The sequence below is a fragment of the Dendrobates tinctorius genome, unplaced genomic scaffold (assembly GCF_039654945.1).
Source record: "Dendrobates tinctorius isolate UK_male_01 unplaced genomic scaffold, ASM3965494v1 ptg000443l, whole genome shotgun sequence".
NCBI lineage: Eukaryota > Metazoa > Chordata > Amphibia > Anura > Dendrobatidae > Dendrobates > Dendrobates tinctorius.
In genome coordinates, this window is record NW_027362106.1 from 309,112 (window position 1) to 332,058 (window position 22,947).

The 22,947-nt window shown below is 45.6% G+C and overlaps 1 protein-coding gene across 3 annotated transcripts in view; it reads right to left on the reverse strand.

Annotated features, from left to right (window-relative positions):
- Positions 1-22,947, reverse strand: part of SEC23IP (SEC23 interacting protein) — a 335,045-nt gene that overhangs the window by 243,810 nt on the left and 68,288 nt on the right. For all 3 annotated transcript variants that reach the window (XM_073564270.1, XM_073564269.1, XM_073564268.1), the window contains exons 5-6: positions 21,578-21,667; positions 12,599-12,716 (exon numbers count right to left, since the gene is read on the reverse strand). In XM_073564270.1, the coding sequence (XP_073420371.1) occupies positions 12,599-12,716; positions 21,578-21,667 (208 nt within the window). The remainder of the gene's footprint in view (positions 1-12,598; positions 12,717-21,577; positions 21,668-22,947) is intronic.

Sequence of the window (22,947 nt, forward strand, 5' to 3'; positions counted from 1 at the left end):
AGCCACCTGGCCTATTTATGGGCATATTTATTAAAATTGTTGTTAGCTATTGCAAATTTAAATTTTTATGACCTGTGGAGATCAATTTTCTCTACAATGTCAGTGACTGCGGGTGGAGTTTGGTCTTTCCAAATGGAATGCTATGGAGTTTTTTAAAACTAAAAATATGAATTAAGATAGGTCTCGTGGCTGGGTTAATGTTTTCCATTTCTAATGATAAAAGCGATGTATGCAGGGAAATAATGAAATTACTTCCATATATTTTATTAACCAGGTTGGAAGTTAAAGCCCATAAAGGTTTAATTTTGGGACAGTTGCAGAACATATGCAGGAGGTCCCCGTGTTGTACACAGTTCCTCCAACATAGTGAAGAAATATTTAAATTCATATGCGATAGTGTAGCTGGTGTATAGCACCACCTGGACAGGATTTTGAAAAATGTTTCTTGTAGCGACAGAGATGGTAGAAGCGTACGTGAAGGATATAGCATTCTCCCATTTTTCAAGTTGGAAAGAAAGTTTTAGATCTTATTCCCATTTTGTCATAAAAGAGGTCTTGACATAACAATGTCTGTGTTAAACCATTTGTATATGTTTTTGTTGCTCCAAAACAATTTATCATTAATATTATTTAAAAGATTAGTAGTCGCTTCTGAATATAATGGTTTATAGAGCAGAAATGTCTGGATATGATCTTGTACTATCAAGTAAAGTAGGAATGCTGACGAAGGGAGTTTGAAGTTGGTTTTTAAGTTACTAAAAGAGGAGAAAATACAGCCGTCATGAATATCTTTAAGGTTTTTAACTCCGTATTCCAGCCAAAAAGAGGGAAGTGTAAGATTTTGGAGGGAGAAAAGGACAGATAGTGGAAGATTCAAAAATGTATTAATCCTGTTGGTTCCATGCTTGATTTTAGTTAGTTTTTTTCCATGCGTATACAATGGCGGAGAAAATGGGATGATTATGGGTGGTAGAGTTTCGGTTGAGCAAGAGATTGAATATTAGTTATTTTGAGTGTTTATGATTATTTCAAAAGGAGCTCTTGAACTGAGGACAGGACACATTGGGAAAGCATTTTTTCTTATCTGCTGCCTTGTCTAGTATATCATCCAGGGCTTGACCGAAAATAGAATTAGACTTACCGGTAATTCAGATTCTAGGAACCCTTCACGACAGCATAGGAGTTTGTCTCCACACCCTAATGGGGGACAGGAAGCACAAAGAGGTTAAAAAGCCCCTCCCACCTTCTACTCGCCAGTGACTTATAACGAACACCATAGCACAGGTTACCTTTAAGCTCCAAGGAATAGTCCAAGGAACATAGGGAAAGAATTAGTGCTGTCGTTGAAGGTTCCTAGAAACCGAATTACTGGCAAGTCTAATTCTATTTTCTCTAGTTACCCTCCACGACATCATAGGAGGAATACCAACTAATACAGCACTAGGGGGGACCACAGCCTGGAGTACTTTCCGGCCATTGACTAGATCCCTATTGGACAATAAGTCCAATCTATATAGTGTTTTGTGATGGTATGAAGCGAAGACCATGTTGCGGCCCTGCAGATCTGCTCGGTGGATGCACCTGCTCTTTCTGCCCAGGAGACTGATGTGGATCTCATAGAGTGTGCCTTGAACCCAGCTGGAGGGGGGGGTTGTCATGTACTGAGCCAGCTACGTTTCGGATATAGCCTTCTAGATACAATTCGAGATGGTGCTTTTTGCAACTTTCTTCCCTTTATTTTGACCCAGTTGATGAACAAACAAATGTTGTCTATTTCTCCAGGAACTGGTTTGTTCTAGGTGGTATAAGTTGGTACGCCGAACATCGAGAGTATGGAATTCTTCCTCTTTTGGATAGGCTGGATTCTGGCAAAAGGAGGGGAGGACGATCTCCTGAGACCAGTGGAAATCAGACAACTTTAGGAAGAAAGGACAGATCAAGACGGAGGACTATAGAGTCAGCTCTAATTATTAAAGTTCTCTTATTGATAAAGCTTGTAATTCTCCTACACGCCTTGCTGTGGTTATAGCGACAAGGAAAGCAGCTTTGTATGCGGGGAGTTGAGGAGTACAGGAAGACAGGGGTTCAAACGGTGGGAGTGAGCCCCTTGAGGACTAAGAAGGGACGACAGTCTGTTTTCTGGAATGCGATCTGAGAGCCAGTATCAAAAATCTCTTAATCCAACGGTGGTTTGACCAAGTCCTGATCGAATATGGAAATTAGGGCGGAGACCTGAACCTTCAGAGTACTAGGCTTAAGGCCTAATTCTAGCTCTTTCTGTAGGAAGTCCAATATTTGTGAAATATTTGGGTGGAATGGAGCAGGAAGATTAGGGAAGCAGAAGGATGAAAACATCTTCCACACCTTATTATACTGTATATGGTATTGGTAACTGGCTTTCTGGATCTCTGTAAAGTAGTAATTACGGTGTCCGAAAGTCCTCTAGCACTTAGCACCTGGGCATCAGTAAACAGGCAGCTAGATTCAATATTTGAGGTTCTGGATGATGAAGGGGTCCTTGTGAAAGAAGGTCAACTTCCACTGGTAAATGAACTGGACTGTTTTTCTGGAGCTCGACGATGAGGTTGAACCTGCTACTCTTTGGCCACTCTGGAGCCACCAGGATAGTTGGGACCTGAGTATTCGCCAACATTGGAATCGGTGGAAAGGCGTAGGCCAACTGAAAGCTCCATTTTTGAGCAAAGGCATCTACTCCCCTGACCCTGGGATTCAAGGAAAAAAAGGCTTTGACCTGGGTGTTTTGACCTGAAGCAAGCAAATAGATTTCTGGTAGGCCCCATGTATCTACCAAAATTTTGTAGACTCTTCTGTTCATGCTCCATTCTCCCGACTGTATGTCCTGGTGACTCAGGTAATCTGCCTGAAAGATCCCTTTAGATGAACAGCTGTCAGGGAGAGAAGGTGTTTTTTGGCCCAACAGAATATTCGGCCTGAAATGCCTCTTAGGGTACCGTTACACTTAGCGATGCACCAGCGATCCCGACCACGATATGACGCGGTCAGGATCGCTGGTGCATCGCTAAGTGGTCGCTAGTGAGCTGCTACACAGGCAGATCTCACCAGAGACATAGCAGGGGTCGGGGGTCGTTACTTACCTTTCAGACGAGGAGATCCTGACGTCCTCCCGCCCGCGTCCACGCGTCGGCGCCACAGGAAGCCCAGCAGGAAGTGGTCGACGAGAAACGGCCCAGGACGTTATCGCGCGATCAGCGATAACCAGCGGGGGAGCGGGTCGGAGGCAAGTATCAGACATAGCGATATCGCTAGCAATATCGCTGCTGCATCACAAAACCAGTGACGTTACAGTGATATTGCTAGCGATATCGCTTAGTGTAACGGGCCCTTTAAGCTGTTGAACCTTGTGCTCCCCTGATGTTTGAGGTGGGCAACTGCAGTCATGTTGCTCGAATAAATTCTGAAGTGACATCTGGAGATTAGATTGCTTGCAGCAAGAAGAGCTTCATCCACTGTCTTCAACTCTTTGAAGTTGGGGGACCTTGTGCTTATCCTCTGATCCCAGAGATCCTGGAAAGGAGTACAAGATACTATGGCTCCCAGCCTCGTTTGCTGGCATTAGATGTTATCGTAACCATGGGAGATTGTGACCAACTCATGCCTCTGCAAAGATTTTTGGGGTTCAACCACCACGCTAGGGAGGCCCTTACGCGTCCTGAAGTGTGTTTTCTCTTTAGAGTGCTGGGATTCCCGTTCCAATTCTCAAGGATGTGGGCTTGAAGAACTCTGGAGTGGGCATGCGCCCAGGACACTGATTGAATGCAGGCCGTCAAGGAGCCTAGTATTGACATGGCTTCCCGAAGGGTAGGGAGACCTTTGCTTTCGGAGGTTTGCAATCTTTGCCATCATAGTCAGGCGATGATCCTCAGGGAGAAAGGACATCTGCTTCCCAGAGTCTAACAGGACCCCCAGAAACCTTGTTTTGGAGGGCTGAAGCTGAGACTTCTTCAGATTTGGCAGCCACTCCAGAGATAGCAGAATATCTAGAGTTCTTGACACATGGCTCCTGAGAATATGAGCAGAGGAGCCTACGACTAGCAAATCGTCCATTGGGGAGATTGTGTTTGACCTTAAGAGATCTTGGAGGCCTGTCATCAGCATTGTCTGGGCTCCCTGAGATGGAAGGGAGGTGACTTTCAGACTCCGAGGGGGGGGGGGACTCGAACTCTATCAAGAAGCCCTCCTTGATGGTATTTATCACCCACTGGGAATTGGAAATGGCCTCCCAATGGTGGAAAAAAATTTGCGAGCCTCCCCCCCACCGGGTAGGAGTCATTGTTTATCCTGCTGGTGCTGCTGCTGGGGAACAAGGATGTTCTTCCCCTTTCCCTTAGCATAACTCCATCTCCCAGTTTTACCTTTTCCCTTTGTCTGGGGGGTCTGAGACAAAGGCACGAAAAAAATTGTCCCTGGGAGGTTTTTACTCAGGAAGGGCTTTTTTTTCCTATCAGTGGCCTTCTCTAAAATTTCATCAAGAGCAGGACCAAAAACGTATTCGCCTTTAAATGGGATTGAGCATAATTTGCCTTTTGAGACTAAATTCCTGCTCCACAACATGAGCCAGAGAGGTCTTCTGGCAGAGGTAGATTGAACCAGTGATCTGGCAGCAATCCAAATTGACTATTGGCCCTTTGGAGAATAGGTAGAGTCCAATACTCTCTTGAGGTACGCTGGGATATAGGATGTTCCAACTCTTCCAGCCATCCGAAGAGGGCTCTGGTCACACAGGTGGAAGCGATATTAGATTTTAACGCAGAGGTGCACGTTTCCCAGGATTTCTTCAGCAGATTTTCTATCCACTGGATCTTTTAGCTGCAAAGAATCCTCAAAGGGGAGTGCGGTTTTCTTTGCTACACTCGCCACCTGAATGTTCACCTTAGGAACATCCCAAGTAGGGGGAATCATGCTTCAAGGATACCTATGTTTCAATTCTGAGGGGGTGGTAAAGCGTTTTTCTGGAAGCTCCAATTCCTGAGATATCAGATCCAGGATGTTTTTATGTACTGGGAAGCCAATCTGTCTCCCTGTTTTAAGCCCCCAAACATTTTGTCCTGAATGGACTCAGGGACTGACTCTTCCAACCCCATAGTCCTACGTACTGCGCTCACCAGCTCTTCTATATACTCTGAAGAGAAAAAATATTTTCTCGCCTCCAAAGTTCTACGGGATGTAGATTCTTCCCATTTTTCTGAGGACGAAGTATAATAGTGTTCGGACTCAGAGTCCACCACCTGAATTTTCCTTTTTTCAGAAGGAGTTGGCCCTGGAAAAGATGGTGGCGGAGGAGGAGGGGTAAAGGCGTTTAAGGAGGATTGAACCTCCTGCTTAGCCAGGGTACGGATTTCCTTGATGAGAGAGGGATGTTGCAGATAGCACATTTGGGAGGCTTTTTGGCAGGGGCCTTATGGGCAGAGTTGTCTCCCTAAAAGAGAGAGGCAGAGTAGTGTAAGTAGAGGGACAATCTACACTTCCCAGGACCTTAGGCAGAGACCCACCCCACATCCGACCTACTGGAGGAGGGGCAGCGCTGGGCTCTGCAGGCCCAGGGCAGGAAGCACCATCCATACTGAGGTAATCAGTCTTACCTGGAGGTGTCTTCAGGCAGGTTTATATAGCCATAAACCCTGCCCTCAGCGCGACTGAATATTCCCCCCTCCTCCTCCCCGGGTCCAAGAGCAGGCTTCCGCGTACTTCTGTGTGCTCAGAACGCCGTTCGGTAGTCCGGGGGCCACAGGAGGCTGAAACCGGAAGTACATGCGTTCCAGCGTGGAACGCAAGGCCCGGAAGTGACACGCGCCCTTTATTGACGTCACTTCTGGGACGCCGAACAGCGCAAAAAGGGAAGAGGAAAGACCGGAGAGCTCAGGGAGGCCTCCGGTCGGGGATCACCGGCCTGCTTTACCCCCATGTGGGGACGCAGGTGGGCCGGGAAAGGTCCCGAGGCCAAACACTGGGCGACGGCAGCAGAAACAGAGGAGGAGGGCCGAACTCACAACCACCACTGCCCGGCTAATAGGAGGTACGCTGTAGTCACCAGCCCCACATCATACGTGGTAACCTCTCCATGCTCCATGGGAGACAGAAAAGACAATGGCGAGCAGGAGGGGCTTTTTAACCTCTTTGTGCTTCCTGTCCTCCATTAGGGTGTGGAGACAACCTCCTATGCTGTCGTGGAAGGTGACTAGAGAAAAGGTATTTCCCTTCACATGGGATAGAGCATAGCCTAGACTTGGACTGGGCATCTCCCGGCCAGCTTTTGATTCTGTGGGCAGCAGTGGACAGGTTTGCCGATCTGGCTGCTAATCTAACAGAATCGGTCGAGGTGTCAGCCAAAAAGGAAGCTGCTCCCTGCAACAGCAGAAGGTTGGCCAGGATCTTTTCTCTCCGGGTGTTGTCTCTAAGATGGTCTTCATGCTGCTGTAGCCACACCATCATAGACCTTGCCGTGCAGGTTGCTGCTATTGCTTTAACGAGCCTGTCGATGATACCCAGGCTTGATTTAGGAAGACTTCAGCCTTCTTGTCCAAGGGATCCCTGAGAATCCCTAGGTCCTCAAAGGGCATCGTAGAAGTTTTGACCAATTTTGTAACCGCGACGTCGATCTTTGGGGTCTTCTCCCATATGCCTGCCTATTCCTCATCAAAAGGATATCTCCTATTTGAAGATGGTAGTGGACCTTTCCTTTCCGGCCTCTTCCACCCTCTACTAATACAGTAAGCATCTTGATTTTCTCATTAACTGGAAAAGAACACCTCTTCCTCTGCTCCAAGTCACTGAACATAATGTCCTGGACTGTTCTGCTAGTCTTGGGATCAGTTATTTCCATAGTGGACCTTATTGTCCTAACCAGCCTGTCGGTACCCTCAGGAGGGAAGCAGGGTCTACCCCGTGTCCTCATCAAAGAAGGAAGAGGAGGATGAATTTGTCAGGTCCGAATCCTCCCCTTTAAACGCTACTAATCCTTCAGACTCTGACGACAGTAGTTCTGGCTTTCCCTCTTCTCTTTGCCCCATCAGGTGCTTTAAGGAATCCTGGACCTCCGATCTAATGATGGCCTTTAGGTACATAGCGAACCCAGAGGTTTCTTCCAAGACAGTCTGCTGTATACACCCTGGGCAGAGCCTCTTACTATAAAGCACACGGTAAATCCCCCTTGCACAGTGCACACCCACTATTGTTCTGCTTTGAACATTTCAGAGGCCTTTCCTAGTAAAGGAATACACAGAGAAAGGGGATGTGTTTTAATTCAGCGCACTTTCACTTAGCTCACTCACCATTCAGCTGATTAACCTACGGTACTGGAGACGAAGGCTGAGTTGGTTCCGAAGAACGTCTTCCCCTGGAGATGGGCTCGTGACCTGCCTTGCTTTTCAGGCTGGTCTTGCTGCTTGTATGACTGCCATCACTGCGTCCTTGCCAATGCTGCTGGCGGTGCTGAAATGGTTCCTGTGTCGACTGCAGCGAAGATGGTGGTGGTGGCATTGGGCAACGCACTGCTGTGGCTCTGATATAGGTTACCTTGACGTTTGGTAGAGCGGCTTAGTATACATTTTTTACAAAAAAAGTATCAGCCAAATACCCTGTTTCTTTATCATCTTTTTACTAGCACTTGCTGTTTACTGTTACTTCTTTACAACAGAGTATTTTTATACGTTTGTTTACTGTGCATTTCTATGTGTCAGTCTTTTGGTGGTGTGAACACTGTCCTACAGACTTATTCTCTGTGTGCATGGCCCATGTGTTTGCATGTATTTGCTGTGGCTGCTGCAGTTCATCCATGATCCGGATTGCTGCAGGAAATGCCATCATTTTTCTGGGCACCTCCCCTTTATGCCGGATGGCCCAGCCCACTTCTGGCTCCATCTCCCTGAAGTTCAAATCCGGTGCACTGTGTGCAGGGATGCATGTAGCCCTGCGTAGTCCCGGATGGCCGCTGTAGTTCACGACGTGCTAAGTCATCGAGATGCGCCGGATATCATCCTGCGTCCCGCCTGGGCGGCCTCACTTTCCGGCACACTCTGTCCCAGGACACACCAGCTCCATCCAACGTCCCAGACCCGGAAGCAAGTCCCGGCGCACATCGCTGTGGCGCTCATGGAACCTCCAGCGCACACAGACCCAGGACCTTGTCAGCTAGAGACATCTACCCAAAAGGTCTCAGCCTGCATGGCACTGCACCAACCCCCCCCGGTTAGTGTTACCTCACCCGCGGACGACATCCCTCGTTATGGGACACCCTCCTGAGAAAGTGTACGGCTTCATTCTGCAGGTTCCCACGAGGACAGGAAACCAAACTGATATGAAGTAGAGATACCGCCTTTTTATTAAGTAGGTTTCCTGTCCTGGTGGGCGGATACCCCCTCAGGTGGTGCTGTCATGGGAGAAGGGAAACACATTTTCATGCCATTGTAGACATAATGTATGTACTGCATATTGATAGTTCCATCTAGAATCACATTGTAGAACATCCACATGTGGGGTGTCCACATTCTGGAGTATACAGACGTGGTGGGGGGGTGTCCACATTCTGGAGTATACAGATGTGAGGGGTTGTCCACATTCTGGAGTATACAAACGTGGGGGGTCCACATTCTGGAGTATAAAGACGTGGGGGGGGGTCCACATTCTGGAGTATAGACGTGGGGGGGTCCACATTCTGGAGTATACAGACGTGGGGGGGGGTCCACATTCTGGAGTATACAGACGTGGGGGGGGGGGTCCACATTCTAGAGTAAACAGATGTGGGGGGGGGGGGTCCACATTGTAGAGTAAACAGATGTGGGGGGGTCCACATTCTGGAGTATACAGAGGTGGGGGGGTCCACATTCTAGAGTATACAGAGGTGGGGGGGTCCACATTCTGGAGTATACAGAGGTGGGGGGGTCCACATTCTGGAGTATACAGACAGACACACGTGGAAGACAATTTGTCTGAATAATAGCTTAGTTTGTGAGTGATCAAGTTCTAGACTTAATTGTGAAATGGAGTAAAATGTGTTTTACTCATAAAAATATTCTTTTTATTATTTGATTCCTCTCTACTGGGGCCACTAAACAGTTAATATAAAATTATTTAAAAAAAAAAAAAGATTGTGAGGTAGATTTCAAAATGGGGAGATACAAAGGCCTGGTTGGGATGCGCACATGGGACAATAATACTGAGAATCACTCCTATATCATGCTTGCTACAAACCCGGCATCTTTTTTGGGGATGCCTCCTGGACCGTGGAGTCAAATGGGAGACCCTCAGCAATTTTCTACTGGAACTGGAGGAACGCGAGTGCTCCTTGTAACTTTTTATAGAGGACAAAGCTGCTGTGGGTAGAAATCTGGATAAGGTAGATTGCTACTTTTTTTTTTTTTTTATTAACGAACCTGGTCTTCCATTTCACCAGGTACGGTTGCAGCATCTGGTCTGACAGGTCAACGTCTCCCATATTTTTATTACAGCCTGTGATGGTTTTGCCTTGTTCCTGGTGGTGACTCAGTCTCTGACCGCCCCGTCTCTGACCATCACAGTGGTGTCCGCATGCAGTGTGGTCAGCATGTACGAGAGGCGTTCATTTAAGATCTCCCCTGACCCACTTCTATTTATCACTGAACACTGAAACGGCACATGTAATGATGTAAGTCTCTATTGGTTATGTGCCAATTTGCAGCTCAGAACTGATAACGGTGTTGATTTTACAGGTGCTGAAGTGGTGCAAAGTTTAATAATGGACCCAGTGGAATACAAAGCAGTCATCAAGTTTGCACCAAAGTCCGACCACATTGGCATTGGCGATGCCAGTTCTTGATTACATCATATGATGGGGAATCATCACCATAAACCTCTTTCATCTCCTCGAACGTCTTCTTTGGTGAGCGGCATTTCAAGTAAAGGAATTTGAAAGGCTGCTCACCAAAAAAGACGTTCGATGAGATGAGATGAAAGAGGTTTATGGTGATGATTCCCCATCATGATGTAGTCAAGAACTGGCATCGTCAATGCCAATGTGGTCGGACTTTGGTGCAAACAGTTCCAATTCCAGGGCGACACCACTCTGCTGTTGATGAACATAGCATCAAGCAAGTGGAATTTGCCATTTTGGAAAACCGCCGCGTAACCATTTGCCACCATGCCCAAAATGTCAATTTTAGTGTGGGGTCCGTGGAAAAAAAATCATTCCAGACCATCTTCACATGCATAAGGTATCCGCTCGCTGGGTTCCTCGGCTGCTCACACCTTTCCAGAAGCAGGAACGAGTCAAATGCGCTCAGGATCTATTGACGATATGCCATGGCAAACAGGAGGTCTTTTCCAGACTGATCACATAGGATGAAAGCTTGGTCCATCACTATGATCCTGAGAATAAAGTCCAGTCAATGCAATGGAAGCATCATGACTCACCACCTCCAAAGAAGGCACGTGCCCAACCTCCGGCAGGCGAGATCATGCTCACAGTATTTTGGGACCATCATGGAGTAGTATTGATGGATTTCATAGCAAAGGGTACCATGATCACTGGGACATACTATGCTTCACTGCTGTAGAAATTGCAGGAGGCCATCAAAACCAAGAGATGTTGCATGCTCATCAAAGGTGTCTGCCTTCTGTATATTTTTTTGTAACTTTTGAAAACACCCTAAGGCCATGTGCACACGTTGTGGATTTTGCTGCGGATCCACAGCGTTTCTGGCTCTGCGGGTCCGCAGCAGAATCTGCTGCATTGTACAGTACAGTACCATTTTACTCTGTGTAAAATGGAAACCGCTGTGCACATGCTGTGGAATTTTCCACGCGTTTTGCTGCAGTTTCAAATCCGCAGAAAGAAATGACATGTCACTTCTTTTCTGCGGATTCCGCTGCAGTTTACCATCTCCTCCATTGTAGAGGTAATAAACCGCAGGGCAAAACCGTAGACCAATCCGCAGGTAAACCAAAGGTCTTTTGACCTGAAATTTCCCTGCGGATTTTACAAAATCCACGGGGAAAAATCCGCAGCAACTAAAAACTACGTGTGCACATACCCTAAGAGGCAAAGAATGAAGAAATGTAAATGCTAAAATACAAAAAAAAATATCTGACTAGGGGGATTACACTGGGGATAATCAAGGGGATTATTAGAAGATTGGAGAAGGATTTATTGAAATCCAGCTATAAATGTGATTTTTTTTTTTTCCTCTGCACTCAGACGTAGTTACATGTCTTCTCTCTCAGAACAACTACAAGGACAGAAGACAGAGGTACAGCCCAAGCACCGCCATATTTAATATTATTGGGGCTTTAGATCACTGTCATAGGGTCTATTCACAGTCAGGAGCCAACAGAAAAAAAATCCCTGAGGTTACCGGGTGCAGCCAGGCAGATCTTGATGGGTGCACTGCGCAAGGGCCTACCATTTTGCTTGAGGACAAGAAAGAGGGAGGGCGGGGATGGCAGATCCGGTACCAAGGTATTGTGGGGCGCCTGAGGAGATCATTTCTCTTTCCTCTGGCATGTTATATCATGTCAGAAGAGAAATTATTTTCACATCTGATCACAGGGATGTTTTTATGTGATCACCGTTATTCATTGAATAACGGCAATCACGTGATCAGGGATTGGAAAAACCAACTCTGATCATGCTCTCCACAGTCTCAGCAACTGCCAGTAGTTGAAACCTCAGATTATCTGACTCTGGGGGGCACTGGTACCTTATTGCCAATTGCAGTTTTAAAACGCCAATGAAGGAATAATGTCCCTTAGCGTCCACCTTTGTTTGTGTATCGGCGGTCAATAAGGAGTTAAAAGTACAAAAGGTGATTGTTAAACAATAGGGTCATTTTAACCCCCCAATGCATTAGAGAAAAACAAAATGTGCCTCTGTACAAATCCCTGGTTAGACTGCACATGGAGTACTGTGTACAGTTTTGGCCACCGATGCTCAGGAAGGATGTAATGGAACTAGAGCGGGTACAAAGGAGGGCAACAAAATTAATAAAGGGGGTGGGGGAACTACATTAGCCAGAGAGACTAGCAAAACTAGGATTATTTAGTCTAGAAAAAAAGACGTATAAGTATATAAGGGGACAATGCAAAATATCTCTCCGAGGATCTGTTTATACCAAGGAAGGTGACGGTCACAAGGGGGCATTCTCTGCGTCTGGAGGAGAGAAGGTTTTTCCACCAACATAGAAGAGGATTATATACTGTTAGGGCAGTGAGAATCTGGAATTCCCTGCCTGAGGAGGTGGTGATGGCGAACTCAGTCGAGGGGTTCAAGAGAGGCCTGGATGTCTTCCTGGAGCGTAACAATATTGTATCTTACAGTGATTAGATTCTTTAGAAGGACGTAGATCTGGGGATTTATTCTGATGGAATATAGGCTGAACTGGATGGACTCATGGCTTTTTTCGGCCTTGCTAACTAGGTTTCCTCAAGGTCAACACAGTTCAGTGGACAACCATCCAACCATTAATTTTCCCCATATCTCTGCTCGCTTCTGCCCTGTGGTCCCAGAATGATATTGGAGAATGCTGTACCCAAAAGGTGAAGGTGACTACTAAGTGCATATAGAATAAAGTCTGCAGGGCTAGATTACCGTCTGGTATGTCGTCATGGTCGTCTACGCCCCTCTTTACTACTCGCGGTCTGGCCTGACCATCCTGAGGGGTGCCCCACTCATCCGGAATGGCGCTGTGCTGGAACTGGACGATCACCTGCAGATTGGACACAGGACTGGAGTCAACGACTTTCAAACAACAGGATTTTTGGCCAGGGCTGTCCGTGAAAACCTCTGACAACACTTGGGCAAATGGTAATTAATAGGGTTGTTCAGTAATTTTTTTTTTTCCCCAAACCGAAAGTGAGCAGAAGAAAAAAAAAAAACGCATCATGCACTAGTCTCTCTCGCATTCTGACGGTACTCGTTTATTCATGTGTATGGGTGCAAGAATAACTCTAATCCCACAAGGATCAACCATATAGCAGCGGACTGTTATGGACACACTGCAATTCTTTAACTCAGGAAACGATATTTAGACTTGTGAATTTAAAAAACTTCTGCTATGTAAAAACGGAAACAGATGCCATAAGCGTGACAATGCAGATTAATCTTTGGGGCTTTTTTGGATGAAAAATTTACTTTTTGTTTTGCGCTTGAATGAACTTGGCTTTATAGCTGTTTCTCTCTATTGGAAAGGAATATATCCTAATATAAATCCCCCATATATATCCCCCTAGTGCACATGCTGCAGCCATGTGCGGAGCAGAAAGGTTCTTGTAGCCACGTTCGGCAGAAAATGTATATGTGTTGTAAGGTAGCACTCTCATTCAAGTAGGGGATACTCGCTTAGCAGCCACAAAACCAGATCTGGCACGGGTTTTCCACAAAACAATCATAGTCCATGCGGTTTATTAGGCATCATAAACCCAAAGCAGTAACATAAACTTCATAGATTCAGCATAGCGTCCATGATAAGAGTTCAGCTCTGTAATCCCTGTGGTCACACAGGTTATGCACACACAGGCTCTTCAGCCTCCGTTATCTCACCCGTCAGGGTTCACTCATGGTTCCTTCACCACGCTGCAGACGTCCATTCCCTCCAGGGAATTACCAGGCACGTGCAGCCATTCAACACAGCGTTCACTTGCTGTCAGAAGGCAGCCCCATCTCTCTCAGACGGGACCTTCCAAAACGGACCAACCAGGTCCCTGCATTCACCTCATGTGACCTACCCTGGCCACCTTATATGGTCCGTAGCCACACCTACCGGGTCACATGGCTATGACCTCATCACAGGTTTTTCAACCACTCATACACACTTTACAATAGCGTTCTTAACCCCTTCATGACCAAGCCTATTTTGACCTTCATGACCAGGCAATTTTTTGTCCCTTTATGAGGCAATAAATCAGGAACGCTTCAACGGATCCTAGCGATTCTGAGAATGTTTTTTCGTGACATAGTGGGCTTCATGTTAGTAGTAAATTTAGGTTGATAATTTTTGCGTTTATTTGTGAAAAAATCAGATATTTGGTGAATATTTAGAAAATTTCGCAATTTTCAAATTTTGAATTTTTATTCTGTTAACCCCTTCCTGACATCCGACGTACTATCCCGTCCACGGTACCCGGGCCCGTATGACCGTGGACGGGATAGTACGTCTACCGCGATCAGCGGCGCCCACGTTGTGAGCGCCGCTGATCGCGGCCGGGTGTCAGCTGATTATCACAGCTGACACCCGGCACTATGTGTCAGGGGCGGTCACGGACCGCCCCCGACACGTTAACCCCTTGCACACCGCGATCAAACATGATCGCGGTGTACCGGGAGTTAAAGGGAAGCATCGGGAGGGAGGGGGCTCCCTCCGTGCTTCCCTGAGCCCCCCACGGCAGCGCAATGTGCAGCGCTGCTGCGGGGGGCTCCTATCCTCCAGGCCCCCGAATCCAAGATGGCGACGGGGGCCTTCGGGGACCTGAGGAAGCTGGCTTCCTCAGTGCCTGCAAAGCGCAGGCAAGAGGAAGTCTTCTTCAATGCCTGTGACAGATTGCTGATCTGTCACAGTGATCTGTGATGTGACAGATCAGCGATCTGTCACAGGACAGTGATGTCCTACCTGGGACTATGTAATAAAGTAAAAAAAAAAATTAAAAAAAAATGTAAAAATAAATTTAAAAAAATCGCCAAATAAATTAGAAAAAAAAAAAATATTCCCTCAATAAATCCATTTTTTGGAAATAAAAAAAAAAAACAATAAAAGTACACATATTAGGTATCGCCACGTCCGTAATGACCCGCCCTATAAAACTGTCCCATTAGTTAACCCTTTTAGCGAACCCCTTAAAAAATAAAAAACGAAGCAAAAAAATAATGATTTATTATCATACCGCCAAACAAAAAGTGTAATAACGCGCAATCAAAAAGACGCATATAAATATCCATGGTACCGCTGAAAACGTCATCTTGTCCTGCAAAAAACGAGCCACCACACAGCATCATCAGCGAAAAAATAAAAAAGTTATAGCTCACAGAATAAAGCGATGCAAAAATAATTATGTTTTATATAAAATAGTTTTCATTGCATAAAACCGACAAAAACATAAAAAAAGACCTAAACGAGGTATCGCTGTAACCGTACTGACCCGAAGAATAAAACCGCTTTATCAATTTTACCGCACGCGGAACGGTGTAAACGCACCCCCCAAAAGAAATTCATGAAATGCTGTTTTTTGTTCATTCTGCGTCCCAAAAATAGGAATAAAAAGCGATCAAAAAATGTCACGTGCCCGAAAATGGTACCAATAAAAACGTCAACTCGTCCCGCAAAAAATAAGACCTCACATGACTCAGTGGGTCAAAATACGGAAAAATTATAGCTCTCAATATGTGGTGATGCAAAAACTATTTTACAATAAAAAGCGTCTTTTAGCGTGTGACAGCCGCCAAACATAAAAACCGCCATAAATAGTAAGTCAAACCCCCCGTTATCACCCCCTTAGTTAGGGAAAAATAATAAAACTAAAAAAAAAAGTATTTATCTCCATTTTCCCGTTAGGGTAAGGCTGTGTGCACACGCTGCGGATTAGGTGCGGATTCATCCGCGCGGATTTTGTAAAATCCGCAGGTGAAACCGCAGGTCAAAAGACCTGCGGTTTTACCTGCGGATTGCTCTGCGGTTTTGTCCTGCGGTTTTTCATCTCCTCAATAGAGGAGATGGCAAACCGCAGGAGAATCCGCAGAAAGAATTGACATGTCAATTCTTTCTGCGGATTGAAAACCGCAGATAATCCGCGCGGAAAATTCCGCACCGTCTGCACTGCGGTTTTTGATTCCCATAGGGAATCATGGTACTGTACACCGCAGCAAAAACTGCTGCTGGTCCGCAGCGGCCAAAACTGCTGCGGAACCGCAGCAAAATCCGCAGCGTGTGCACACAGCCTTAGGGTTAGGGCTAGGGTTAGGGCTAGGGCTAGGGTTAGGGCTAGGGTTAGGGCTCAGATTAGGGTTAGGGGTGTGTTGGGGTTAGGGTTGGAGTTATAATTGGGGGTTTCCACTGTTTGGGCACATCAGGGGCTCTCCAAATGCAACATGGCGTCTTATCTCAATTCCAGCCAATTCTGAGTTGAAAAAGTCAAATGGTGCTCCTTCCCTTCCAAGCTTTGCCATGCGCCCAAACAGTGTTTTACCCCCACATGTAGGGTATCAGCCTACTCAGGACAAATTGCAAAACAATTTTTGGGGTCCAATTTCTCCTGTTACCCTTAGGAAAATAAAAAATTGGGGGCAAAAATATCATTTTTGTGGAAAAAAATGATTTTTTTATTTTCACGTCCGAGTGTTATAAACTTCTGTGAAGCACTTGGGGGTTCAAAGTGCTCACCACACATCTAGATAAGTTCCGTGGGGGGTCTAGTGTCCAAAATGGGGTCACTTGTGGGGAGTTTCAATAGTTTAGGTACATCAGGGGCTCTCCAAACGCACATGACACCCGCAGACCATTCCATCAAAGTCTGCATTCCAAAACGTCACTGCTTCCCTTCCGAGCCCCGACGTGTGTCCATACAGTAGTTTTCTCCCACATATGGGGTGTCAGCGTACTCAGGCCAAATTGGACAACAACTTTTGGGGGTCCAATTTCTCCTGTTACCCTTGGGAAAATGAAAAAATTGGGGACTAATTGATCATGTTTCTGGAAAAAATACGACTTTTTTATTTTCATGCCCTGGCATTATAAACTTCAGTGAAGCCCTTGGGGGTTCAAAGTGCTCACCTCACATCTAGATAAGTTCCTTAGTGGGTCTAGTTTTCAAAATGGGGTCATTTGTGGGGGGTTTCCACTGTTTAGGTACATTAGGGGCTCTCCAAAGGCAACATGACACCCGCAGACCATTCCATCAAAGTCTGCATTCCAAAACGTCACTACTTCCTTTCCGAGCCCCGACGTGTGCCCATACAGTAGTTTTCTCCCACATATGGGGTATCAGCATACTCAGGACAAATTGGACAACAACTTTTGGGGTCCAATTTCTCCTGGTACCCTTGGGAAAATAAAAAAATGGTGACTAAAAGATCATGTTTGTGGAAAAAATACGAATTTTTTATTTTCACGCCCGGGCGTTATAAACTTCTGTGAAGCACTGGGGGGTTCAAAGTGCTCACCACACATCTAGATAAGTTCCTTGGGGGGTCTAGTTTCCAAAATGGTGTCATTTGTGGGGGGTTTCCACTGTTTTGGTACATCAGGGGTTTTCCAAACGCGACATGGTGTCCGATCTCAATTCCAGCCAAAAACGTCAAATGGCGCTGCTTCCCTTCCGAGCTCTGCCATGCGCCCAAATAGTGGTTTACCCCCACATGTGGGGCATCAGCGTACTCATGACAAATTGCACAATAACTTTTAGGGTCCTGTTACCCTTGGAAAAATAAGAATTGAGGGTGAAAAGATCATTTTTGTGGAAAAAATATGATTTTTTAATTGTATGGCTTTATGTTATAAACTTCTGTGAAGCCCATGAGGGTTCAAAGTTCTCACCACACATCTAGATAAGTTCCTTAGGGGGTCTAGTTTCCAAAATGGTGTCATTTGTGGGGGGTTTCCACTGTTTTGGTACATCAGGGGTTTTCCAAACGCGACATGGTGTCCGATCTCAATTCCAGCCAAAAACGTCAAATGGCGCTGCTTCCCTTCCGAGCTCTGCCATGTGCCCAAATAGTGGTTTACCCCCCACATGTGGGGTATCAGCGTACTCAGGACAAATTGCACAATAACTTTTAGGGTCCTGTTACCCTTGGGAAAATAAAAATTGGGGTGAAAAGATCATTTTTGTGGAAAAAATATGATTTTTTAATTGTACCGCTGTACGTTATAAACTTTTGTAAAGCCCCTGTGGGTTCAAAGTTCTCACCACATATCTAGATAAGTTCCTTGGGGGGTCTAGTTTCCAAAATGGGGTCACTTGTAGGGGGTTTCCACTGTTTAGGTACATCAGGGACTCTCCAAACGTGACATGGCGTCCAATCTGAATTCCAACCAATTTTGCATTGAAAAAGTCAAACGGCGCTCCTTCCATTCTGAGCTCTGCCATGCGCCGAAACAGTCGTTCCCCCCCACATATCAGGTATCTGCGTACTCAGGACAAATTGCACAATAACTTTTGCATTCCAATTTCTCCTGTTACCCTTGGTAAAATAAAAAAAATTGAACCTGAATTATTTTTTTTATGAAAAAAGTTAGATGTTCATTTTTTTTTAAATATTCAAAAAAATTCCTGTGACGCACCTAAAGGGTTAATAAACTTCTTGAATGTGGTTTTGGGCACCTTAAGGGGTGCAGTTTTTAGAATGGTGTCACTTTTGGGTATTATCTTTCATATAGACCCCTCAAAGTGGCTTCAAATGTGATGTGGTCCTAAAAATAAAATGGTGTTGTAAAAATGAGAAATCGCTGGTCAACTTTTAACCCTTATAACTTCCTAACAAAAAAAAAATTTTGGTTCCAAAATTGTGCTGATGTAAAGTAAACATGTGGGAAATGTTACTTATCAAGTTTTTTGTGTGCCGTATCTCTGTGATTTAAGGGCATAAAAATTCAAAGTTGGAAAATTGCGAAATTTTCAAAATTTTTGCCAAATTTCCATTTTTTTCACAAATAAACGCAAGTTATTTGAATGAAATTTTACCACTAACATGAAGTACAATATGTCACGAGAAAACAATGTCAGAATCACCGGGATCCATGGAAGCGTTCCAGAGTTATGACCTCATAAAGGTACAGTGGTCAGAATTGTAAAAATTGGCCCGGTCATGAAAGTGCAAACCACCCTTGGGGGTGAAGGGGTTAAACCAGAGAGTTATGCGACACAAAATAGTTGCTAAACAACATTTCCCACATGTCTACTTTACATCAGCACAATTTTGGAAACAAAATATTTTGTTGGTAGGAAGTTATAAGGGTTAAAAGTTGACCAGCGATTTCTCATTTTTACAACAAAATGTACAAAACCATTTTTTTTTGGGACCACCTCACATTTGAAGTCACTTTGAGGGGCCTATATGGCAGAAAATACCCCAAAGTGACACCATTTTAAAAACTGCACCCCTCAAGGTGCGCAAAACCACATTCAAGAAGATTATTAACCCTTCAGGTGTTTCACAGGAACTAAAGCAACGTGGAAAGAAAAAATGGACATTTTAATTTTTCCAACAAAAATTTTCTTTCAGCATCAATTTTTTCATTTTCACATGGGCAACAGGATAAAATGGATCCTAAAATTTGTTGGGCATTTTCTCCTGAGTACACCGATACCTCATATGTCGTCATAAACCACTGTTTTGGTGCACGGCAGGGCTCAGAAGGGAAGGAGCGCCATTTGACTTTTTGAATGGAAAATATGCTGGAATATTTAGCGGTTGCCATGTCGCATTTGGAGAGCGAGCCCCTGTGTGCCTAAACATTGGAGCTCCCCCACAAGTGACCCCATTTTGGAAACTAGACCACCCCAAGGAACTTATTTGTTGGGCAATTTCTCCTGAGCACACCGATACCTCATATGTGGTCATAAACCACTGTTTGGGCGTACGGCAGGGTCCAGAAGGGAAGGAGCACCATTTGACTTTTTGAATGGAAAATTATCTCCAATCGTTAACGGACACCAGGTCGCGTTTGGAGAGCCCCTGTGTGCCTAAACATTGGAGCTCCCCCCAAGTGACCTCATTTTGGAAACTAGACCCCTTATGGAACTTATCTAGATGAGTAGTGAGCACGTTGAACCCCCAAGTGCTTCACAAAAGTTTATAACACAGAGCAGTGAAAATAAAAATTTTTTTTTCCTCAAAAATGATTTTTTAGCACGCTATTTTTAATTTTCACAAGGGTAGCAGGATATATTAGACCCCAAGAGTTGTTGTCCAGTTTGTCCTGAGTACGCTGGTACCCCATATATGGGGGGAAACCATTGTTTGGGCACACGTAAGGACTCAGAATGGAAGTAGTAATGTTTTGAAATGCAGACTTTGATGGAATGGTCTGCAGTCGTCATTACATTTGCAGAGCCCCTGATGTGCCTAAACAATAGAAACCCCCCACAAGTGACCCCATTTTGGAAACTAGACCACCCAAGGAACTTATCTAGATGCCTGGTGAGCACTTTGAACCCCCAAATGCTTCACAGAAGGTTATAACGCAGAGACGTGAAAATAAAAAAATAAAAAATTTTCCACACCCCTAACCCTAATCCCAACCACAAGCCTAACCCTAATTCCAACCCGAACCCTAATTCTAACTCTAATTCCAACCCTAACCCTAATTCCAACCCTAACCCTTGTTCCAACCCTAACCCTCTTTCCAACCCTAACCCTAATGGAAAAATAAAAATAAAACTAATTTCTTTACTTTATTAGTTGTTCCTGCCTATGGGGGTGATAATCGGGGGGGTTTATTTACTTTTCATTTTATTTTGATCACTGTGAGAGTTTATCACATCGCCGCTGTCATTCAGTGGCGGGGGGTAGATCGCCCCCGTTAACCGGTGGGGGGGTTGGATAGGTGTCACCAGCCATGTCCGATGCTACAGCAGCGTCGGACACGGCTCTATTGTAATATTTCATCAATTTTCATTGATGAAATATTACTATCGCTCTGATTGGCTGTTAAAAGTGAAACAGCCAATCAGAGCGATCGTAGCCACATGGGGGCAAAGCCATGCCCCCCGTGGTGAAGTACAAAGCCCCCTGTATCTGCGGGTCGGGTGACCTTTCAGTGACCTAGGTCACCCAACCCGCATGGGGGCTTTGAAGTCATGACACAGGGTATGCGTCATTGGTCGGAATGGCACCGACTTTCATGACGCATATGCTGTGTCACTGGTCGTGAAGGGGTTAAACTCACCCCCTGGGTGGGTTTGTAGGTAACTGGGACGGCCCGTCTCCCCAGCTACCTGGAGACTTCTCCCTGACACATTGAAACAGCATATCAGCAGTATCACTGCTGATCAACACACACACACACAAGTCTCCATCTCAAGGCCACCCACCTTGAGATACATAACGGTCATTCAGGATTCTGCCATTCATCTTCTCTCCTAGGACACCCACACAGCGCCCCCCTAGCGGACACAGTGGTCACTACACCACAGTGTATACATGGCTGACACGAGACACTTCAGTACAGAGAGGAGGAATGGTTTGAACTCCATCTGCATGGGTTTCATCTTATGGAGTGTGTCATAGCACAGATTGTGCCGGCAGCATCTCAGATTCCACCATTACCATAGTATGTGCCCTGTCCTGTGCAGGATCCATGTGATAGCGGAAGTGAGCTATACCAGTTATATCTGTCCATTATATGGCCTGCCAGTTTAATAAGTCTACCCCGCCTGAAAGTTACCCAAGGTAGAACTACAACTGCTGTGCGTGCCACTATGGCTCCAGTAGTCGACAACATTGTTAAATCGCCCTGGCCTATCATATGTGTTTAACGGGACGATGGGGCTCGCCTGTCGTGTGAGATTGGCGCAATTTTGTAACAGGTCAGTTTACTCATGATGGGAAGAGATGGGTGCAGGGATCGGAAGGAATCACCTTAGGATTGTGCATGATAATAATCTCTCCTCCTGGGAACTCCAACCTCCGGTGCCACTGATTACTGCTCACCGCTTTCTTGTACTCCATCTGTGCAAAACACAACCACAATTATTATGGTCTGGGTGATCACGCGCCATCACTGTTCTGAATAACTCCAACAATTCTGCTCATCCTGTACATTCATATCAGAAGACCAGAGCCACAATCAAGATATACATTGCCTATATTGGATTACATGCATACGCCATTGTCTGTGACAACTGCTATGGGAGCAGACATGGTGGCTGAAACTTGGTTACAACATTTGTATAAAACAAGAGCTGAATACAGAGCAGTGCCCTGGACTAGTAGAGGGGCTCCTCCACCAACTAAGAATACTGGAAAACTGGACAGTCCTAAATAGAGGACCTAATCTTTCTGGGGGGGGGGGGGACTTTCCTCTGCTACATGAGTTTGGTAAGGGAACACTCTAGTACGTGTGTCTAAGGTTTACTTGATTAGGTTGATATCTGCTCTCAATCTGACGGATGATCTGGTATGTAACCTTCATCTCTCCTCTCCATCTGATGGCAGGATCCCGTGTGTGAACCTGATCTCTCCTCTCCACCTGACAGAATCTGGTATGTAACCGTCACCTCTCCTCTCCATGTGATGGCAGGATGTGGTGTGAAACCCTCATCTATCCTCTCCATCTGAAGATAGGGCCTGGTGTGTAAACCTTCTCTCTCGTCTCCATGTGATAACAGGATTTCGTGTGGTAAGCCCCCGTCTCACATAGCGAGATCGCTGTTGCGTCACCAAAGATCTCGCTACGTGTGACACATAGTACGTGTGACACATAGCGGTGATCGGGCTCGAATGTCCTGGGCCATTTTTTGATCGCTGGTGTCCCGCTGGACAGCATGCATCACTGTGTTTGACAGGGACAACGACAAACGACCTCAATACTAGAGGTCTGAGAGACAGGGTCCCAACGACTGTCGTATCGTTCCGTATCGTTGCTGCGTCGCTGGTGAGATCTGACTGTTTGACATCTCACCAGCGACCACGTAGCGACGCACCAGCGATCCAGGTCATATCGTTGTCGGAATCGTTGGTGCGTCGCCAAGTGTGAACGTACCCAAACCCTCATCTCTCCTCTCCATGTGATAGCAGAATTTGGTGTGTAACCCTCATCTCTCCTCTCCACCCGACAGCAGGATCAGGTCAGTAACAGTTATCTTTCTTCGCCATTAGAACGCAGGGTCTGGTGAGTGACCTACAGTGCTGTGCAAATTAATTGGGACAAAGCATTTTTTTTTTTTTTTTTAAGTAAAATCCTAAGTTGGTTACCAGTCAGTGATTTAAACCAGTTTTAACTGCCTTGA